The sequence below is a fragment of the Podarcis bocagei genome, assembly GCF_964188305.1.
Source record: "Podarcis bocagei genome assembly, chromosome: 10".
NCBI lineage: Eukaryota > Metazoa > Chordata > Lepidosauria > Squamata > Lacertidae > Podarcis > Podarcis bocagei.
Window position 1 is genome coordinate 59,955,489 of NC_138135.1, and position 17,687 is coordinate 59,973,175.

General features: G+C 46.3%; 2 protein-coding genes across 3 annotated transcripts in view; one reads left to right on the forward strand and one right to left on the reverse strand.

Annotated features, from left to right (window-relative positions):
- The first annotated feature begins 88 nt into the window (after nt 1-88).
- WNT16 (Wnt family member 16) lies at nt 89-17,161 on the forward strand. 2 transcript variants are annotated; one of them, XM_081211794.1, is made up of 4 exons: nt 89-383; nt 4,003-4,292; nt 6,565-6,851; nt 9,771-17,161. In XM_081211794.1, the coding sequence occupies exons 1-4, from the start codon at nt 283-285 to the stop codon at nt 10,233-10,235; spliced, it is 1,143 nt and encodes a 380-aa protein (XP_081067920.1). In that variant the 5' UTR covers nt 89-282; the 3' UTR covers nt 10,236-17,161. The 2 variants fall into 2 exon arrangements, with proteins under 2 accessions (XP_081067920.1, XP_081067921.1); XM_081211795.1 differs by having other exon boundaries at nt 4,018-4,292.
- The window catches only part of FAM3C (FAM3 metabolism regulating signaling molecule C), a 39,757-nt gene continuing 37,433 nt past the window's right edge, over nt 15,364-17,687 (reverse strand). Inside the window, exon 10 of the mRNA XM_081211814.1 lies at nt 15,364-17,677. Within this exon, the coding sequence (XP_081067940.1) occupies nt 17,588-17,677 (90 nt within the window). The 3' untranslated portion in view covers nt 15,364-17,587. The remainder of the gene's footprint in view (nt 17,678-17,687) is intronic.

The window sequence follows — 17,687 nt, forward strand, 5'->3', positions numbered from 1 at the left end:
GCCAATGAGGCGGCGAGCGAGAGTCGCCGAAGTCGAGAGGAACGAGGCAAGGCGCGCCAGAACTTCTCTCCCTTTCGGAGGGCGCGCTGCTCTCTTGGGTTGCGTCCGGTGGATCGCCGGCCGGGGATCGCGCTGCCCTCGCAGGTGATCCGCGTGAGCGGCGCTCCCCTCAATTAGGGGAAGGGCTTTTAAGGCGCTGTCTCTGCTCAGGACTGAAGATCGCAGCTGCGGGAGCGGAGAGCGGCTGGGTGGGGATCACCCGGGGATCTCCATGCCCTGGCTATGGAGAAGGGGGCGCCCTGGGGAATCCTGCCTCGCCTGTGCGTGCTGTGCACGGCGCTGCTCTGGCAACTTTGGCCCTGCGGCGCCCACGGCAACTGGATGTGAGTAGAAGCGGGTGCCGAGCGGGATCCCTCATCTCCCGGGGGTGGGGTGATCGAATTGGCTGCGCCTCTCCTGCCTTCGGGACAAATGCAAGCCGTTCTCGGCTCTGCAGAATGTCTCTCAAAGATAATAGTTGGAAAGGGATCACGAGGATCATTAATCCAACCCCCTCCTATGCTGGAATACGCAGTTGTCCCATACGGGAATCGAACCTGCAACCTTGGCGTTATATCAGCACGGTGCTCAAACCAACGACGTTACCCGGGCCTTAACTCGATTCCGGGCTTTGGGCAGTTTTCACACGTGCGGGGTTTGAATCTCCCGGGTCTGTGCATAATAGAATGCCAGCTTTCCCGCACGACACGGAAGCGCCTGTCTTTCTTTCTTTCTTTCTTTCTTTCTTTCTTTCTTTCTTTCTTTCTTTCTTTCTTTCTTTCTTTCTGCACGTGCGAGGCGCGGTTGTTTATAAGGAAAGCTCTTTGGTGGGTTGTCACGCGACTTTCAAACCTTCACCTGGTGAGCCAGGATGCTCATTCCCATAACAAATGCCGCCGCGTTAGTAAAGCTCAAAGGGGCGGCTGCATGCATAGTCATTTATGCCGATCCAAAAGGAGCTGCTTTACTAAGGAGGCTCAAAGAATCCGAGGAATCCTGTGTCTTCTTGAGAGAAGGAAGGCCAAGGCAGGATGTGTGCAAATGCTCCTGAAACACCTTTTTAAAGGTCCCTTTTTAAACTGGGAAATGTTAGCGCGCGATATATACCGTAGATATATATATCTATATAGAGAGAGACATTGCCTGTACATTTTCACCAGGGTTGCCATTTTCCCCATCAAATAACACATTGCAAACGTAGCAAAGCGGAAGGCTGATTTCATCCTTACAAGTTTCTAGGACGCCCTAGAAAGCGAACTTTGCCGATTCCTTTAGTAAAAATAAATACAAACCTGCCTCCCCTTTTATAATATTCACAAATGGTGGCAGCAAAGTTTGCAGATCTCTTTTGTGTGTGTTGTTTGAGTAGAACCTGAAACCCTGATTTGAAGGTACGCATCTGTTTGAAACTTGGTTACATGGTCTACAATTGAGCATGCATTTATTTATATCCTATCTTTCCTACAAGAAGCTGCATGCTTCCCCCCACTCCCCATTTTATCCTCGCAACAACCCTGTGAGGTAGGTTAGGCTAAGAAACGGTGGCCCGTCCAAAGAGTGAGTGAAGATTTAAAGCTGGTCTCCCAACGCTCTAAACACCAGATCACCCCGGATGCTCTCACCCAGCGTGGAATGGAGAAAGTGGACTGCAAAGCATTTCTCCCTTGCTCTGTAAATACTGGAAACCAGGGTTATCAAATAAGGCGGGGGGGGGGGGGCGGATCCAGCACACCAGTTAAATGGCAACAGTAGTGGGTTTCTTGCGTCCCAGCTTCCCACGGGCATTTGATTGGGAAAGAGAATGCCTTTGGTCTCATCCCGCGAGGTTTTTTTTTAGCTGGTGCTCAGAGGATGCGTTCTGTGAAACGATTCTGCACCTTTCACATTTGCAGAGATAATTTTGTGCTCAGGATCTGGCAAGGTGGAATCCTGCCTGGATATGTCTTGTGGTGATTAAATTAAACACACACACACAAATGCCATGGGCTTGGGGTGTTTGCGGGAATGTCATTAACTGCAGATGTGATACAGGCTGTTACAGTCCAGTAGTCTCTCATGACTGTATTTGCCCAAGTGGCTCCAGGAATTGTGTTTGAATTATCTCGTATCAGTACAGTGGTGCTTCAGGTTACATACACTTCAGGTTACAGACTCTGCTAACCCAGAAATAGTACCTTGGGTTAAGAACTTTGCTTCAGGATGAGAACAGAAATCGTGTGGCGGCAGCAGGAGGCCCCATTAGCTAAAGTGGTGCTTCAGGTTAAGAACAGTTTCAGGTTAAGAACAGACCTCCAGAACGAATTAAGTACTTAACCCGAGGTACCACTGTATATCAGAAGGGGAAACCTACATTGTACAATGAGGTTTTTAAAATTGCCCTTTGTTTATTATGGGAATTTCCCGGTCGAAGGGCTTTGTGCAGTTCCTCAGTGACATCTATCACCTACCAAGGGACTGTTGCCGAGTTAGAAGGCCACAGTGGGGTTAGCCTTCCCTAACACTGGGTCTCCATATATTGTTGGACTACAATTCCCATCATCCCTGGTAGCTGAGGATGATGGGAGTTGTAGCCCAACAACAACACCCAAGCTTGAGAAAGGGTGCCTAGCCCCTGGACCTCATTAGTTTCTCTAAAACTCTTGTGGGGCCTTTTTGGCCAAGCTCACCTGCCCCTCACCTGAAGTCATGTAAGGTAAAGAAAGAAAAAACGGGTCGCCTGATGTCATGGTGGCGCCAGGTGATTGACAGATGGGCGACTCCACCCAGCTGTCAAACCCGGCGCTCTGGGAATGTGGGAGATAGTGATCCCTCCTGCAGGATCCTCTCGGGCAACAGTCTTGCCCTGCCACATAAATCCACGATGCCTAGTACTAACCCCTCCCTCTCCCCTCCAGTCCTAGCTTATCGTCTGATTTCAGGTGCTTCTTGTTCCACACCTATTGCTGGGGAATGTGGCATTTGGAAGCGTCATATAATGCTTTCGGAAGTGGCCCAATAAAGATTACAAGGTATTCTGAGCATCACTTTTTTTAAAAAGCAAATGCCCAGATTCATTTATTTACCTTGGAAGTCAAACGGAATCCATTCCAGAAGTCCGTTTGACTTTCAAAAGATTTGAAAACCAAATCACAGCTTCCGTCGAACATTTGGTTTCCAAAAGAACGTTCACAAACTGGAACAATCGCTTCTGGGTTTGCGGCGTTCAGGAGCCAAAACGTCTGAGTTCCAGGGCGTTCCGGTTCCAAGGTACAACTGTACTTGATTGATTGATTGATTGATTGATATACGGCCCTTCGTCATAAGATCTCTGGGCGGGTCAAAGATTAAAATGCAGGATAAAACAAGTAAATAAGTAAAACATAACGACAAAATAATAACACCCCCCTTCCCACATCAATCAGCCAAAGGCCTGATGAAGAGAAACGTTTTCACCATAAGCAGGGAGCCACTACAGAAAAGGCCCATTCTCATGGTGCCACCACCTGGACATCACGTGGAGGAGGCTAAGGAAGAAGGGCGTCAGGTGATGAATGCAGAGAGGGGGTCCTTGAGGTCTTGCGGTCCTGAGCCATTTAAGGCTTTATAGGTCAAAACCAGCATTTTGAATTGGGCCCAGAAACTAATTGGTAGCCAGTGCAGTCGTGCCAGGATCAGTGTAATATGATCTAACTGGTGACCATTGTTTAATATCCAGATGTCGAGGACCACAGCTCCCATTGGTCTCAGCCAGCGTGGCCAATGGTCAGGGATGATGGGGGTTGTAGTCCAGCGGCATCCGAAGGACACAGCCTTGGCTACTTCCTCTGTGGGTCTTCTGTGAGTTTGTATTCCTTTGACCCTCTAGTGTTTTGATAGTCCTTTCACATTGCTGGGTTGCTTGAGCCGCGGCTCCTCTTTCCAGTTTTGGCCGCTCTCGTCTTACCTGTGTCAAATGAAATGTCTGGTGCTTGGGTCTCACCCCAGGGGCTGCTTTTTCAGGTGGCTGGGCATGGCCTCCTTCGGTGTCCCCGAGAAACTGGGCTGCGCCAACCTGCCTCTGAACGGCCGTCAAAAGGACCTGTGCAAGAAGCAGCCCAACCTCCTGCCCAGCATCCGCGAAGGAGCCCGCCTGGGGATTCAGGAGTGCCAAAGCCAGTTCAAACACGAGCGCTGGAACTGCCTCCTGCCGCTCGAGACGGCTTCTACGGCTTCCAACCCTTCGCCCATCTCTGCGGCTCCTGCTTCCTCCGGCTTTGGCTATGAACTGAGCAGCGGTAGGTCTTCTGGTTGGGAGGAGTGGGAAAGTGGTGGGTTTGAGACGCACCGTCTCACGTCCCATCCATGCAATGCACATTAGAAATTAGCCGGGTGCCTTTTGTGACTGGCGCGGGGCCAGTGGAGACCATGTGGCAAAGGTTCCCCGTCCTTTGCACTAATTCAAAGGTAGCCAACAATTGCCTTCCAAATGTCGGTGGTCTACAATTCCTGTCTTCCCCAACCAGCAGAACTAGTGGTCATTGTTGTTGCAACATCTTGGGGTAAAGGTAAAGGCTCCCTGGACGGTTAAGTCCAGTCAAAGGCGACTATGGGATTGTGGCGCTCATCTCGCTTTCAGGCCGAGGGTGCCGGCATTTGTCCACAGACATCTTTCCGGGTCATGTGACCAGCATGACTAAACCACTTCTGGCACAAAGAAAACCAGAGCGGACGGAAACGCTGCTTAACTTCCCACCACTGTGGTACCTATTTATCTATTTGCACTGGTGTGCTTTCAAACTGCTAGGTTGGCAGGAGCTGGGACTGAACAACGGGAGCTAACCCCGTCATGGGGATCTGAACCACCAACCTTCCAATTTGCATGGCCAAGAGGGTCAGTGGTTTAGACCACAGCGCCACCTGCGTCCTTTAAACTAGCTGGCTAAATTAGTCCTATTTGGGCCAGCATGGAGACCAGGGGAGAATTAGCTGTGGGATCCCAGAGCGGGCAATCTTCATAAAAAGGGGAGGGAAGGAAGGGGACTAAAAGATCAGGCTAAGTTCAAGTTGAAAGCCAGGCGGAATAGCTTTGTCTTACAGGCCCTGCAGAAGGAAGTTAAATCCTGCAGGGCCCTGGTCTCATGGGACAGAGCATTCCACCAGGTCAGAGCCATCACTGAGAAGGCCCTGGCCCTGGTGGAGGATAATCTAAATTCCTTAGGGCCCGGAACCTCTAAACTATGATTATTCATTGACCTTAAGGTCCTCTGCGGGGCATACCAGGAGAGGCAGTCCTGTAAACACGAGGGCCCTAAGCCACAAAGGGCTTTAAAGGTCAAAATCAGTGATCTCAGTACACTGGCCCCAATCCAAAGCAAGCTGGTAACACTGAAGTCCCTTTGAACTCCCTTGTGACTAAATTGCCCTGTTGATTTCGGCTGGACATAAACTGAATGAATTTCCCCGGGAAGGGGGCCAAGATTTCTCTCTCTCCTGCTGGCTTAATGGGAGCGGGCACCATTCTGGCCACAGGATAATGCTGCCAACCTTTTTGAGTGATGTTTCGAAGAGTGGTACCCTCCTATCTGGGATGCTTGGCCTCTTCCACTAAGCATGCAGCTTTGGGAGGGAAGCACATGAGGCGGTGAGGGTGGAAGGGGACAGCCGCCTAGCCCGCCAGATCAGTCGAATCCAACCCTGGTGATCAGTGGGGTGACAGATGTCGCAGTCAGATCACCCTCACATCCTAGAGATTGAATTCCAAACCCTGTTTCCCTTTGGGGTTGGGAATTCCACCCTTGTTTGGTCAGGACACTCCGTATTTACACCAGCTTTCAATCCCCACCTACGCAGAGCTCTTTCCCTTGCAAGATTTAATGTCTTGCCGCCTGCAGGTAGATTTTCGACAATCCCATCCTGTGAAAGTCACTGCCCTTGTGGCACAAAACAGGTCGAATCCCTCACACGTGTTTTATTTTATTTCCCAGTTTATGCAAAAAACATATGATAAATATTTGGCCCCCTTTTTTGAAGGACAGGATTTATCGACTCTTCCAGGGTGTCTTATCTGCTGAGCAATTATAGAAATGACATTGTGGAGAATGTGGCAAGATTTTTGAGGGACGCCACGAAATTACGTCACCATAGGTCCCAAGAGCCATTTTCGTATCTCACGGTGCCTGTACAGTTTCATCCTAAAGTATCTCCTATGTTTCGTTAACTCTGTTGTGTTCTGATCATGTACAGTCGTACCTTGGTTGATGGTTGGTCGTACCTTGGTTGGTCGTACCTTGCGAGTTTTGGCTTCCGAACGCCACAAAACCGGAAGTGAGTGTTCCGGTTTGCGAACGTTCTTTGGAACCCAAACATCCAGCGTGGCTTACGTGGCTTCTGATTGGCTTCAGGAGCTTCCTGCAACCAATTGGAAGCTGTGCCTTGGTTTCCGAAGGTTTTGGAAGTCGAACGGACTTCCGGAACAGATTCCGTTTGACTTCCGAGGTACGACTGTATATGAAGCACTTTTCCTGTGCCGATAAAGGAGATTGATTGAATGACTGTGTCCTTCTGCAGGTACCAAAGAGACAGCGTTCATCTCGGCGGTGATGGCAGCGGGCCTTGTGCATTCCGTGACTCATTCGTGCAGCGTGGGAAACATGACTGAATGCGCCTGTGACCCCAAGCTACAGAGCGGTGGCTCGGCTAGCGAAGGCTGGCACTGGGGCGGCTGCTCCGATGACATCCAGTACGGAATGTGGATGAGCAGAAAGTTTTTAGACGGCCCTGCGGAAAACGTCACGGGGAAAGATGGCAGCAGGCTGCTAGCCATGAACCTGCATAACAACGAAGCTGGGAGACTGGTATGGATTTGACTCCTGTCCTCCCATTCCACTTGTAATATGTAGCCAATGAATAGTAGAGGGAGACACAGTTTCCTGGCTGCTTCCCCATGTCCCTGGCCTTAAGCCACCATGCCCCAAGATCTTCCATCTCCCCCCCCCCAATAATGTTTATTAATTTTAATACAAAAGCATGACTTTAACATAACAGAAAAAGAAAAGACAATAATGAAAGAAAAAGAAAAAGAAAGAATAAAGAAAATAAAATACTTCAAACACTACCACATACACTAAGACTTAATTAGTTAATTGAAATCCAACTTCATAAACATATTACTTCCTTTAATCTCTTCCAACTGAATTTCCTTGTAATTAAATGTAGCAGTTTTCAATGTCATTATTTCATATAACAATATTCCAATCATAATCAAATTTCCTAACTTTCCTTATCGTACTTTTTCTTATTTATTTAATCCTAATTTAATCCTAGGCCTAATTAGTTCTTGCAAGTGGTTACAAATCTTTAATATTACAATATTTATTCAAATAGTCTTTAAATTTCTTCCAGTCTTCTTGGTATTCCTCTTCTTTCTGGTCGCGGATTCTCCCAGTGAGATCAGCCAGCTCCATAAATTCCAACATCTTCATCTGCCATTCTTCTACCGTTGGTAATTCTTGTGTTTTCCATTTTTTGGCTAGTAAAATCAGTCGAGATCTTCCATCTCTTTGACCTGCACACAAAAAGATAGCTCCCTCCGATTATGCATTCCCTGTGTGGAGCTTTTCTTTAAGAAACCTTCATGTTTTAAATGTGAAGGTTGAAAACTTGTCTTTCCCCACCATTGCGTTTGTCTGACAAATTCTGGGCCATTCACAAAGTGGCTTATTTATTATGGGGTAGATCCAGGCCTATGCAGAGTTGCGTTCACGCAGTTTTTCAGCTGTTCCTCCTTCCCTCTGCAGCCTGCTTAAAAAACTACTCCGGAAAGTTGAGCCGCCTGGGAGGGCAAGTGTTGGGGGCTGCAGGTGGAATTTGTGAAAATCATTTCTCCCCACCCTTCGCCAGGAACCCCAGATTAATCAGGGGCCCAGCTGGGTGCAGAAAGAGCCTGTTCATTCATGGAGGGGCGTGTCTGGATCCAAACCTGTATTTTTATCCTGTCCACCCTCAGGTTGTTCAAAATAACTGCCCTGCCACCTCTTGTGTCTTCCTTATCCTGTGTTATCTTCACAGCAACTAGCCGCGAAGTAAGTTAAAGTGAGACTTGTCCAGGGTCACTTAGTGAACATCACAACCAAGTCCAAGACTAACCACAAAACTCTCTAGTTTTTAGAGACCCGGGATTTGCCGCAGAAGGTGTGACTTCTAAGCAGCATCCTACCACCACCACTGCAGGAATTAAAACAAAAATATATATTCTAATATATTCCAATAATGGAGCTCAGATTAGTACTGGACTCGGATTTTACAAGCTCTCAGCTGTCAGGGATGCTATTTCAGATATTAGTTGGGGCTTGGGTTAGCTATGATTTCCGTAGGGGACAAGATTCTCGTGAAAAGGATGGTTCTCGTGATTCAGGTGCACACATCAGCTGCTCTGCCATAAATATATATATATATGTGCTTATTCAGATGTTTACACAGATTGATGTGCTGCTTTTAAGAACATGAGAGGTGCGCTTGGGTAGAGGAAAAAGGAGTTACTGTGTATAGGTGGGGAAGACAAGCATTAGTGTTTTGGAGAGAAAAGCACGCGTGTCTCTGGTATCTATACGTGCTGAGAGTGTAAGAGTGAGACTGGCATGCCTGCCTTACATAATTTTCCTGGTCTGGGAGGAATGCTTTTTTTGTTGTTCTTACACACACAAAAACAACAACAACAATTGTGTTGCTGTCCATGTGCAAAATCAATTTTGTGTTAGCTCCACAATCAGAGCCAGCAGGACATAGGTGGTTCCCCGTGGCAAGTATGAGGTTGTCTGATGATGGGGCGGCAGCAACGACTGCACTGTCTCTAATTTTGAGTTATGCAACTCTGCCACCACCACGGCAGCCGTGTTGTGTTATGCCATGACCCCATAACAACCATTCTGTGAACCACCCCAAGATCTTTTCATGAAGAGTGGTATTTAAATTTTGACAACAATTAATAGCAGCAACAATAATAACAGTAATAATAGACTTTTTTATTATTTTTGTGACTGCTGCCCCACAGCTCTTTCTCAGAATTTGAAATTTGCCTTCTGGTCCTAAAAGGCGGGCAACCTTTGCCATAGCTGAAGAGACTGGGTGTAGTTCTGTTTTGAGAAACGGCTTGGCTCTTTAGCTGCAAGAACTGTTGCAATGAAAACAAGAACCTGAGCTCTAGCTGTGCATATGGCTCTCACTTACATGCCTGCTTTTTTGTTCTTTAATCTCTGGCCTCATTTCTGAGAAGCAGGCGACTCCCAAATGGAAGATGTTTAAACATTGTGGGCGTTGTCATTTCATAACCGTAAAGGTAAAGGGACCCCTGACCATTAGGTCCAGTCGTGGCTGACTCTGGGGTTGTGGCGCTCATCTCGCTTTACTGGCCGAGGGAGCCGGCGTACAGCTTCCGGGTCATGTGGCCAGCATGACTAAGCCGCTTCTGGCGAACCAGAGCAGTGCACGGAAACGCCATTTACCTTCCTGCCAGAGTGGTACCTACTTATCTAATTGCACTTTGACATGCTTTCAAACTGCTAGGTTGGCAGGAGCAGGGACCAAGCAACGGGAGCTCACCCCATCACGGGGATTCGAACCACCAACATTCTGATCAGCAAGTCCTAGGCTCTGTGGTTTAACCCACAGCGCCTTAGAAGCGTAGAATCTGTTGCTAACAAATCTGTTAGAATCTCTTAACAAATGAGCAGAACGTTGCTTGATCGTGGATTGTTTTGGTCTCAACTTTTCCCCAGGCTGTTGCAAAGCTGATGACGGTGGATTGCCGTTGCCACGGAGTCTCCGGCTCCTGCGCTCTCAAGACGTGCTGGAAGACTATGTCCTCCTTTGCAAAGATTGGCAGTCTTTTGAAAGAGAAGTACGAAAGCAGCATCCAGATTTCCGACAGGGCGAGAAGAAAGATACGCAGGAAAGACAAAAGGCAGCGGAAGATACCGATCCGCAAAGAAGATCTGCTGTACATCCACAAGTCCCCCAACTACTGCGTTGAAGATCCCAAACTGGGAGTCCCCGGGACGCAAGGAAGGGAATGCAACCGTACTTCTGAGGGGCCAGATGGATGCAACCTCCTGTGCTGCGGCCGTGGTTACAACACACACGTTGTCAGGCAAGTGGAGAGATGCGACTGCAAGTTTGTTTGGTGTTGTTACGTACGCTGCAGAAGATGCGAGACCATGACTGATGTCCATACTTGCAAGTGAAACCGTATCTGCCCTGAAAATAGATGACGAGAGAGAAACCCTGAGAAGTAGCCTTCTCGTGGTCCTGCTAAGGAGGCGTCTCAAGATGAAGAGCCTCAAAGGCCAAAGGTGTTGGTTTGTATCGAAAGGGCAGCTCGGAATAAGTAGAGGCCCCATTTAAAACTAATAGTAGTGGAGACCTGGATCATCTGAAGAATTTTGCCTAGCTGGGTGGCCTACTGGAGCGACTCGTGTCCATGATCGCCGTGAATAGTCAGTATTTTGATCAGTGAAGTCGAGGTGGACATCTTTGACAACGCTGGACACGCACAGTTCTCAAGGCAGCCAGAAGAGCTTAAATGAAACATTTGGAGGCTACAATGAGGCCTGGTACGAGATAAGCTGATCCCATGTATTAAGAGTACTCTGTTTATTGAGACCTCTGGGAGCAAAGGATTACCAGCAGTTCTACGGCTGTTTGCTTAGCTAATCAAATGTTAAGGGTAAGACTGAGATGTTCATGAGTTAACCGAGCCGAGTCTAAGATGGGTTGAATAGCTTTCTTGGGCAGATCTGGACCTTGGCGCTGGGAGTACACGCCAGTTAAAGTGAAATGCTGTGTAGCTGTGACCTCCTGGTGGTTTTTTAAATTTTTAGTTGTGCCTTCTCCAGTGCCATTAAAAGCTTCATTGAGGAAAAGGGAGAGAAATGGAGCAGCTTTGTGGGAACGTTGTGGTTTCGTCGCTTAAGGCATTCTCATTCCCCCCCCCCCAACCAAATTATGCTGATTATTTTTATTTTGCGATGTGATGCTCTATTCTTTTTATGGAAATGTCTCACATATGCTATTGCTAAACACACCTGTCTGTGACTATAACACACCAGTGTGCTATGAAAACTATGGTGTGTGTGTCAGCGAATTTGGCGCATGTTCCATTGACTGGAGGATCATCAATCCATGATGGATGGATGCATTTTCTCCCTTTAGATTTTTCTGGCCACCCTGCAAGAGTCATTTATTCCAATCAGGTTAATCAATATCTTGTTTCTTTGGCACAGTCGTCGTTTCCTAGTCATTGCAAGTATGGTCAGTCAAAAGTGGTTTGCCAGCTCGGGTGGAGGAAGGAAGGGGGTGACTTGGAGGTCATTGTGGTGCAAATGGACTAGCAGGAGTACTGGATCAACTCCTTTGGTGTCTTTGCACAACAATGACCTCGCCACCACCTCATCCCTTCCTCTTGCGCCGAAAGCCACTTCTGTGGCCAATGTTGATAAACCAATAAGTTTTGTGAGTCCGGATCTACTAGATGGCATTGGAGCTCCGTCCAATAAAATGGTTAATCTGTAGATTTATTCATATACTTGAGCAAGGAAAAAATGGGCTTTGCAAACTTCAGAACTTGCTTGCAAATTTTGGGCAACGTTGGCTATTCAATGAACATGCATCCTGATTTGTTTGCACAGAGGTTAGATGACATTGCGTCGCAGCAAGCATTGTCCCATACTTTCTATCGAGTGCCTTTTCCTGTCACTTTCCTTACTGCAAAAAGTTCTGTTCTATTGGGGGAATGGCTTTTGTTGCAGCAAACCTTCCAGTCAGCTATAATGGCACAGCCTGAATTTGACAGTTTGTGATGGAACCCCACCCCCAAATAGCATCCGTCTGGAATTGCCCCAAGTCCTGTTGAAGTGAGAGGGGCGAGCTCCTGATAGACATACAAGATTGCACTGTTACTATGTTTGCTTCAATTATGCTTTCTGGAATTTTCTAAGAGAACACTGGACCAACCTTTAATGGCCTCACTTTCAACACAACTCTTAAAACAGAGGCTCTAGGAAAGGTGAGAGGAACACAAAATTATCCTCTTGATTTAGTTTTTCAGGTGTTTGCTGATGTGCCTTTGGTCTTACGGGAAGAAATGTCTTAGAATCATAGAATTGTAGAGTTGGAAGGGACCACAAGGGTCATCTAGTCCAACCCCCTGCAATACAGGAATATTTTGCCCAACATGGGGCTGGAACCCACAGCCCTAAGATTAAGAGTCTCTTGCTCTGTCATCTGAGCTGCTAAGGCAGATCAACTCTTTTAATCTGGTTCACCAACCTACTGATTCTAAATTACCTTGGCTCTTCTAGCTTATCCAATATGGATGACTTGAGGCTGTTATTCCATTTACATGGAAGTAAGGCCCATTCTGATTAGTCATGGGTAAAGTTGTGCCGTGAAAAAGGCAAGTCAAGGCGTTCCTGCTTTGTGAATGGTGCCATTGTTTCTAAGGACATTGTCCAACTGGAGCATGTCTTGCCAGTCAGAAGGTCAGCAGTTCGAATGTGCGCAACAGGGAGCATGTCTACAGGAGGGTTGGATCTGGAAACCAAGTTCTGTGTGCAATGCATTGGGTAAAGAGTTGGGTATGCTTTGCTTGAAGGAGTGATGATTAAGTTCAAGCCTTCAAATATCTGAAGGGAGACAGAACAGGCTTCTTCCCCACTGTTCCAAAGGATGGGACTAGGATCAGCAGTGAGATTGCAGGGAAGGAGATTTCGGCTAAAGCTTTTAAGGGAAGCCTTTCTTAAGAGCCATTCAATAGCAGAATATGCATTCTCAGACAGCCGTGGGCTGTCCATTGCTGGAGGCGTTCAGAGGTTCAAGCAAATATTTATGGTGTTGTTTGATCCCGCAGTGCAGATCTTGCCTGGACCAGATAACCTCTATGTATCATAGAATCACCACCAATGAACCACAGTAGGTTAATCTGTTGCACAGCAGGAGCAGCTCTGAATTGAATTTTAAAATTCAGTGAGATGGCGTGGGACTTTTATCTAAAAACAGCAGGAAAATCTGATTATATAGGTCTGTTGTGCATGCTTTCCTGGATCATGGCTTCTGGTTGTTATGGGGAGAGATGTGTGAGGGGAAAGTGTTTCTCAGGTGCTGAACTTTTTGGCTCTGCAGATTCTTACTGGATCAAACTTCACAGGTGGACCGGGCTGCCCACCCGTCAACACATGACCTCACATTGATGTCAGGTAGTTGGGTGCTTTGAAGCCCCAAAGTTAGGACTTCAAAGCACCGTGCAGGATTTGCAAAAGAGCTTTGCATGGTGTTTTCACGCTCCTCGAACGTTACCTTTACCCATTAGCCGATGGGTGGCAGTTCCAAAACCTACTGCATCAGCTACTACAGGAGCAAGTTCCACCTAGGAAACCTCTTTGCCAGTACACATTCGGCTTGCTCTAAGGCTCCTAATGGTGCATTGAAAGCCACATCTCTACCTGCTACAACATGTCACATATGTTGGGGGGGGGCAAGTGAGTGTGGATCGAGGAAGGCAGTTTTGCGCTCCAAATTTGAATCCCTGTTGGGCCACCCTGCTTTAATGGCTAGTGGTCCCCTTCCATCTTCCAGAGCTGGCAGCTGACTGCCCTGTTTGGTGTTATGCATTGGCCTATTTTGCTGAATCATGGGCGGTTTCGTGGAAACATCTCATTGATTTGAATGGACTTATTTGCATCTGGTTATAATCTCTCAACTGGTTATCTTATATGCTGGCTTAGCCACTCAGCTTGGCTCATAGATCTACTTAGCAGCCCGAGCAGTGTTTTGTCAACATCAGCACTATTGACGGGAAGAAATGCTGGCGGAATTGGGCAAGCCTCGAGTTTCAGCTCAAAAGCAGAATTTTTATTAGCTCTTGCAGATCTTGCTTTGCAGCCACTGTGTGGTACATAAAACCCTAAATGCTATGCACATGTGGGTTGGCTTCCTGGAACTGCTGGAATACATATGCACATGAAACCCACTACTTAACCCAGCTCATTCCTATGCTTGCTTGCTTCTGATCCTATCGAGTTCAGTGGTTTTGACTCCCAGCTAAGCATGCATAGGGGTGGCAGCCTCAACTGTGTCTTTCGGGACTGATTATACTTCGGCAAAAATGAAGGGTGATGTCATGGTAATTATTATGTTAATGGAAGCTTTGAAGGAAAGCATCTGTGCTTAAATGTCTTGTATTTTTGATACGACTAAAAGTTTATATAGTGCATGTATTTAAGTTATGCGTGTTCGCATCCAGTGTTTTATTTAAGCCTGTTAAATTTCTAGAACTGAGAGAAGCTTTTGCTGGTATTTCGTGCATGGCTTCTCCGCAGCAAGTCTGAGATCAATGAGACTTCTTCCCATGCAAGTGTGTGTAAAACTGGCAATGTGGTTATAGGGTTGGATCCAGAACTAAACATGCTTAGACTGAAATCGGTGGGAACTTAAATTAACCACAACCAACTTAGAGCCCATTGATTCCAGTGGTTTCTGCCTGAAGTATGGTTAGATCTGGATCCTACCCCTTCATCTTTGATGGTGACAAGCTTAATCTTCCTCATTTGGTAAGGCGGTTTTTAGATCTTTTATAACTCATCACATGTGTTTGAGAGCAGAGATGCAGACAGCTCACGTGGCATCTGCACAAACAGAGACTCAACGGGAGAATGAGTAAGATTATTGCAGGTGGAGCAACTTCATGGGGTAGCCAAGCAACGTCCATCTAATATGCTTAATTTTTTTTAAGGTGCTGTATTTCATTGCTTTATACTTAAAATATGACCATGTTCTTTCACCTTTGTTAACTGAATAAAAAATTATTTATTGTTACATATGCATCACTCTTGAAGTCCAAGCCTTAGGCAGGGCCATCTGCAAGGGGACGCCTACACATATAGGTTTTCCCTACATGCTGAAACCCTAGTTGGTTCCAGAACACAGGGAGGTTTTGTGGCACTCAGAAAACCTATGCTCAGGATTTCCCTGGCAGATGTCCACGGCTAGCATGCTTTGCACAATGTATGCATGAAGCAGCTACAGTGTGGCTTTCATACTTCCTGATCCCAGGGATCGACGTCCCAAGAGCTTGCAAGCATCAGACTCCCTTTTCAAAGAGGTTGGTACTGTGTGGATTCTCAGCAGAGCTGCAGCCAATCAGGACTTCCTGCTTTTAGTGTAGGGAGATTGATGCCTGGGTTTGTCGCGTTTGTGCTTCACCTTTCTAAGGCAGGCTTTCAGCATCTTTGTACACCAAGTAAAAACATGGGCTTCTGGTGGAGCCCATAAAACTTTTGGTCGTGGGTTTTAAAAACTTTATTTGATGAAAAAATATAATACTCGGAAATGTGGTTTTATTTCTTCTGAACATGAACAACAAATCTGCATGGTATTTACAAATAATTGCCTTGACTGTTGAGGGTGCATTTTATTGCTAGGCTACAGTAAATTGCTAAGAAGAAGGGAGAAAAAACATGGTATGAACAGGTTAAAACAGTAAAGCAGTTCAGATTCCAGTCACCAGCTCTTGGTTTGGAAAGTTGGGTGGCTCTTCTGAACTATTTTAAGCCATAATTATCAGTATTGCTTTAATATCTTTAGTGCAAACAATATTTGATTAGTCCAACTGCAACTCTCAGTAACCAAGTCAACTGCTTGGTTTTAAAATGCTCCTACTGTTGGGGCGGGGAAGGTTGGCTAACCCTATCTGCCAACACAGCGCAGACTTGACAAGACTGTACACAGAAATATAACTTGATCCCCTATAGCAAACACACCATCAAAATTATATTACACTTTGATAAGGTCTCTAAGACCAGTGGGGGGACGGGATGGTAGTTGTAGCTGAATTACATCTGAAGGGCTGCAGGTTCACTGCCTCTGAGTTGTATACAAGTCTAAAAAACCCCCACCCAAATTGGAACCCCAGTGGAGGACTGCAGAGATTAGCACCACTGCAGCCCCCCCCCCCACTACAAAGGAGAACCCAAATGGCCTGAGTCACTTATAGGAACACTGGGCCCACAATTCTCACCAAGTACCAGCAAGTTGTGGAAGAAGCTTGTCTTTCTACTTCCTGGAGGTGCTTTTTTCGGGGGGGGGGGGGCGGGCAGCAGGAAGAGAAGGAATGGGATTTTTTTTTGGGGGGGGGAACAGTCTGTGGATTCCAGCGATCGCCAGAGGTGTGCAGTGTGCATGTAGAGCCCTTTAGAGCCTAGTAGCAAAAAATGTGGCACATGGATTTTCCAAACCATCAGTACCGATAGGATGCACACACCTGCCAGGGGGTGATGAAATGCACCATAAACGAACATCAAATATCCTTAAAGATGTGGTCTGCCCTTTTAAACCCTATTGTTAAAACGGGATATTCAATTGGCAACATTTTCAGTCCTATAATATAGATGTGCTCCATAAGAGTTCCCTTCCCCAAAATATTCAACCCCTTTCCTCAGTTTTTTACTTGTAGGATAGGTAGCAAAACTCCCCAGATTAGCTGATGCGTGCGGAGTTTAATTCCTAATAGAAATTAAGTCTACTTTTTAACATGCAATTGCTTGCTTCCAGAATAACACTAACTGCCAATGGTGGGTTTCTCTCCAATACTATCTAAAGCAATTGGCGCGGTTGGTGGTTTATAGAACTTTAAAAGATGTCTAGCTGAACACACACAGACACAAAGCAACTACATTATCCTGCTCTATTAGCAGTACGTTTTGCTAACCAGAAGCATGGGCCACAGATAATCTAACAATAGCAACGAACGCAATGATATAACATTGGTTTTCATTTTAAAAGGGTTTAATTGTGCTTTATAGAAGCCTACAATTTTGTATTCAACACCCAACCTTCACCTATCTGAAGGTTTGAAAAGGAGGGGAGGTCACAGAAGAATGCTGCTTTCAAAGAGGCAGAGCATAAATATAAGTTCGCATTTTTGGCTAAGGTTGGCATATCCCACTAGATATGCACTTGCAGCCAACGTCACCATTGTTTGAGCAAATTACAACATAGCTCAGAATCAGTTCAGTTATTTATTGGGTACATTTAATGGCCTATGCTGGTAGTTCTAAAAGAGATTTACCATAAAATAACCTGAACATTGTGCTTTGGGCGGGGGGGTAAAAGAAAAGCAAGTAAGGATAGGAGGAAGATGCTTAGAAAGAGCAATTTCCTCGGTCTGGGCCTATGTACACATTTACACCAAAAGAAGGATCTCTGTTTTGACAATAAATAAATCGGATTTTCAAAAATGTCAATGCCCATGCACATTCTAAGGTGGAAACATGCTTGGAGAGTATTTACATGGGGCACAATCTGGCCGGATAAATCCCTGCACAAGCCCCATTTAAAAATGAATTGCGCGATTCACCATGCTCATTTGCTCAGCTCCCATTCATTTTTATGGGCCTTGAGCGAGATACTAGCCTGGATGGGATGTGCCCATACATAGTAATTCTTCTTCCTCCATACAAAGTATTCTCTACCCAACAGCAGCAGAAAGTGCATTTCCACTCCAATGTCCTTTCGCACTGTAAATGTCCATTTGACGATGCCTTCAGTCCAGCTTCTGTGGAATGCAGCCTTCCATCTCCACGACCTCTGGCCATCCTTCATACTTGTTTGTGTCTTTGTTGTTCTTAATATGCTGCAAATGG

Coding starts and splice junctions, on each gene's coding strand:
- WNT16 (XM_081211794.1), top strand. CDS start 283: ATGGAGAAGGGGGCGCCCTGGGGAATCCTGCCTCGCCTGTGCGTGCTG. Junction 384..4,002: donor GGCGCCCACGGCAACTGGAT/GTGAGTAGAAGC, acceptor GTCTCACCCCAG/GGGCTGCTTTTTCAGGTGGC. Junction 6,852..9,770: donor ACAACGAAGCTGGGAGACTG/GTATGGATTTGA, acceptor ACTTTTCCCCAG/GCTGTTGCAAAGCTGATGAC.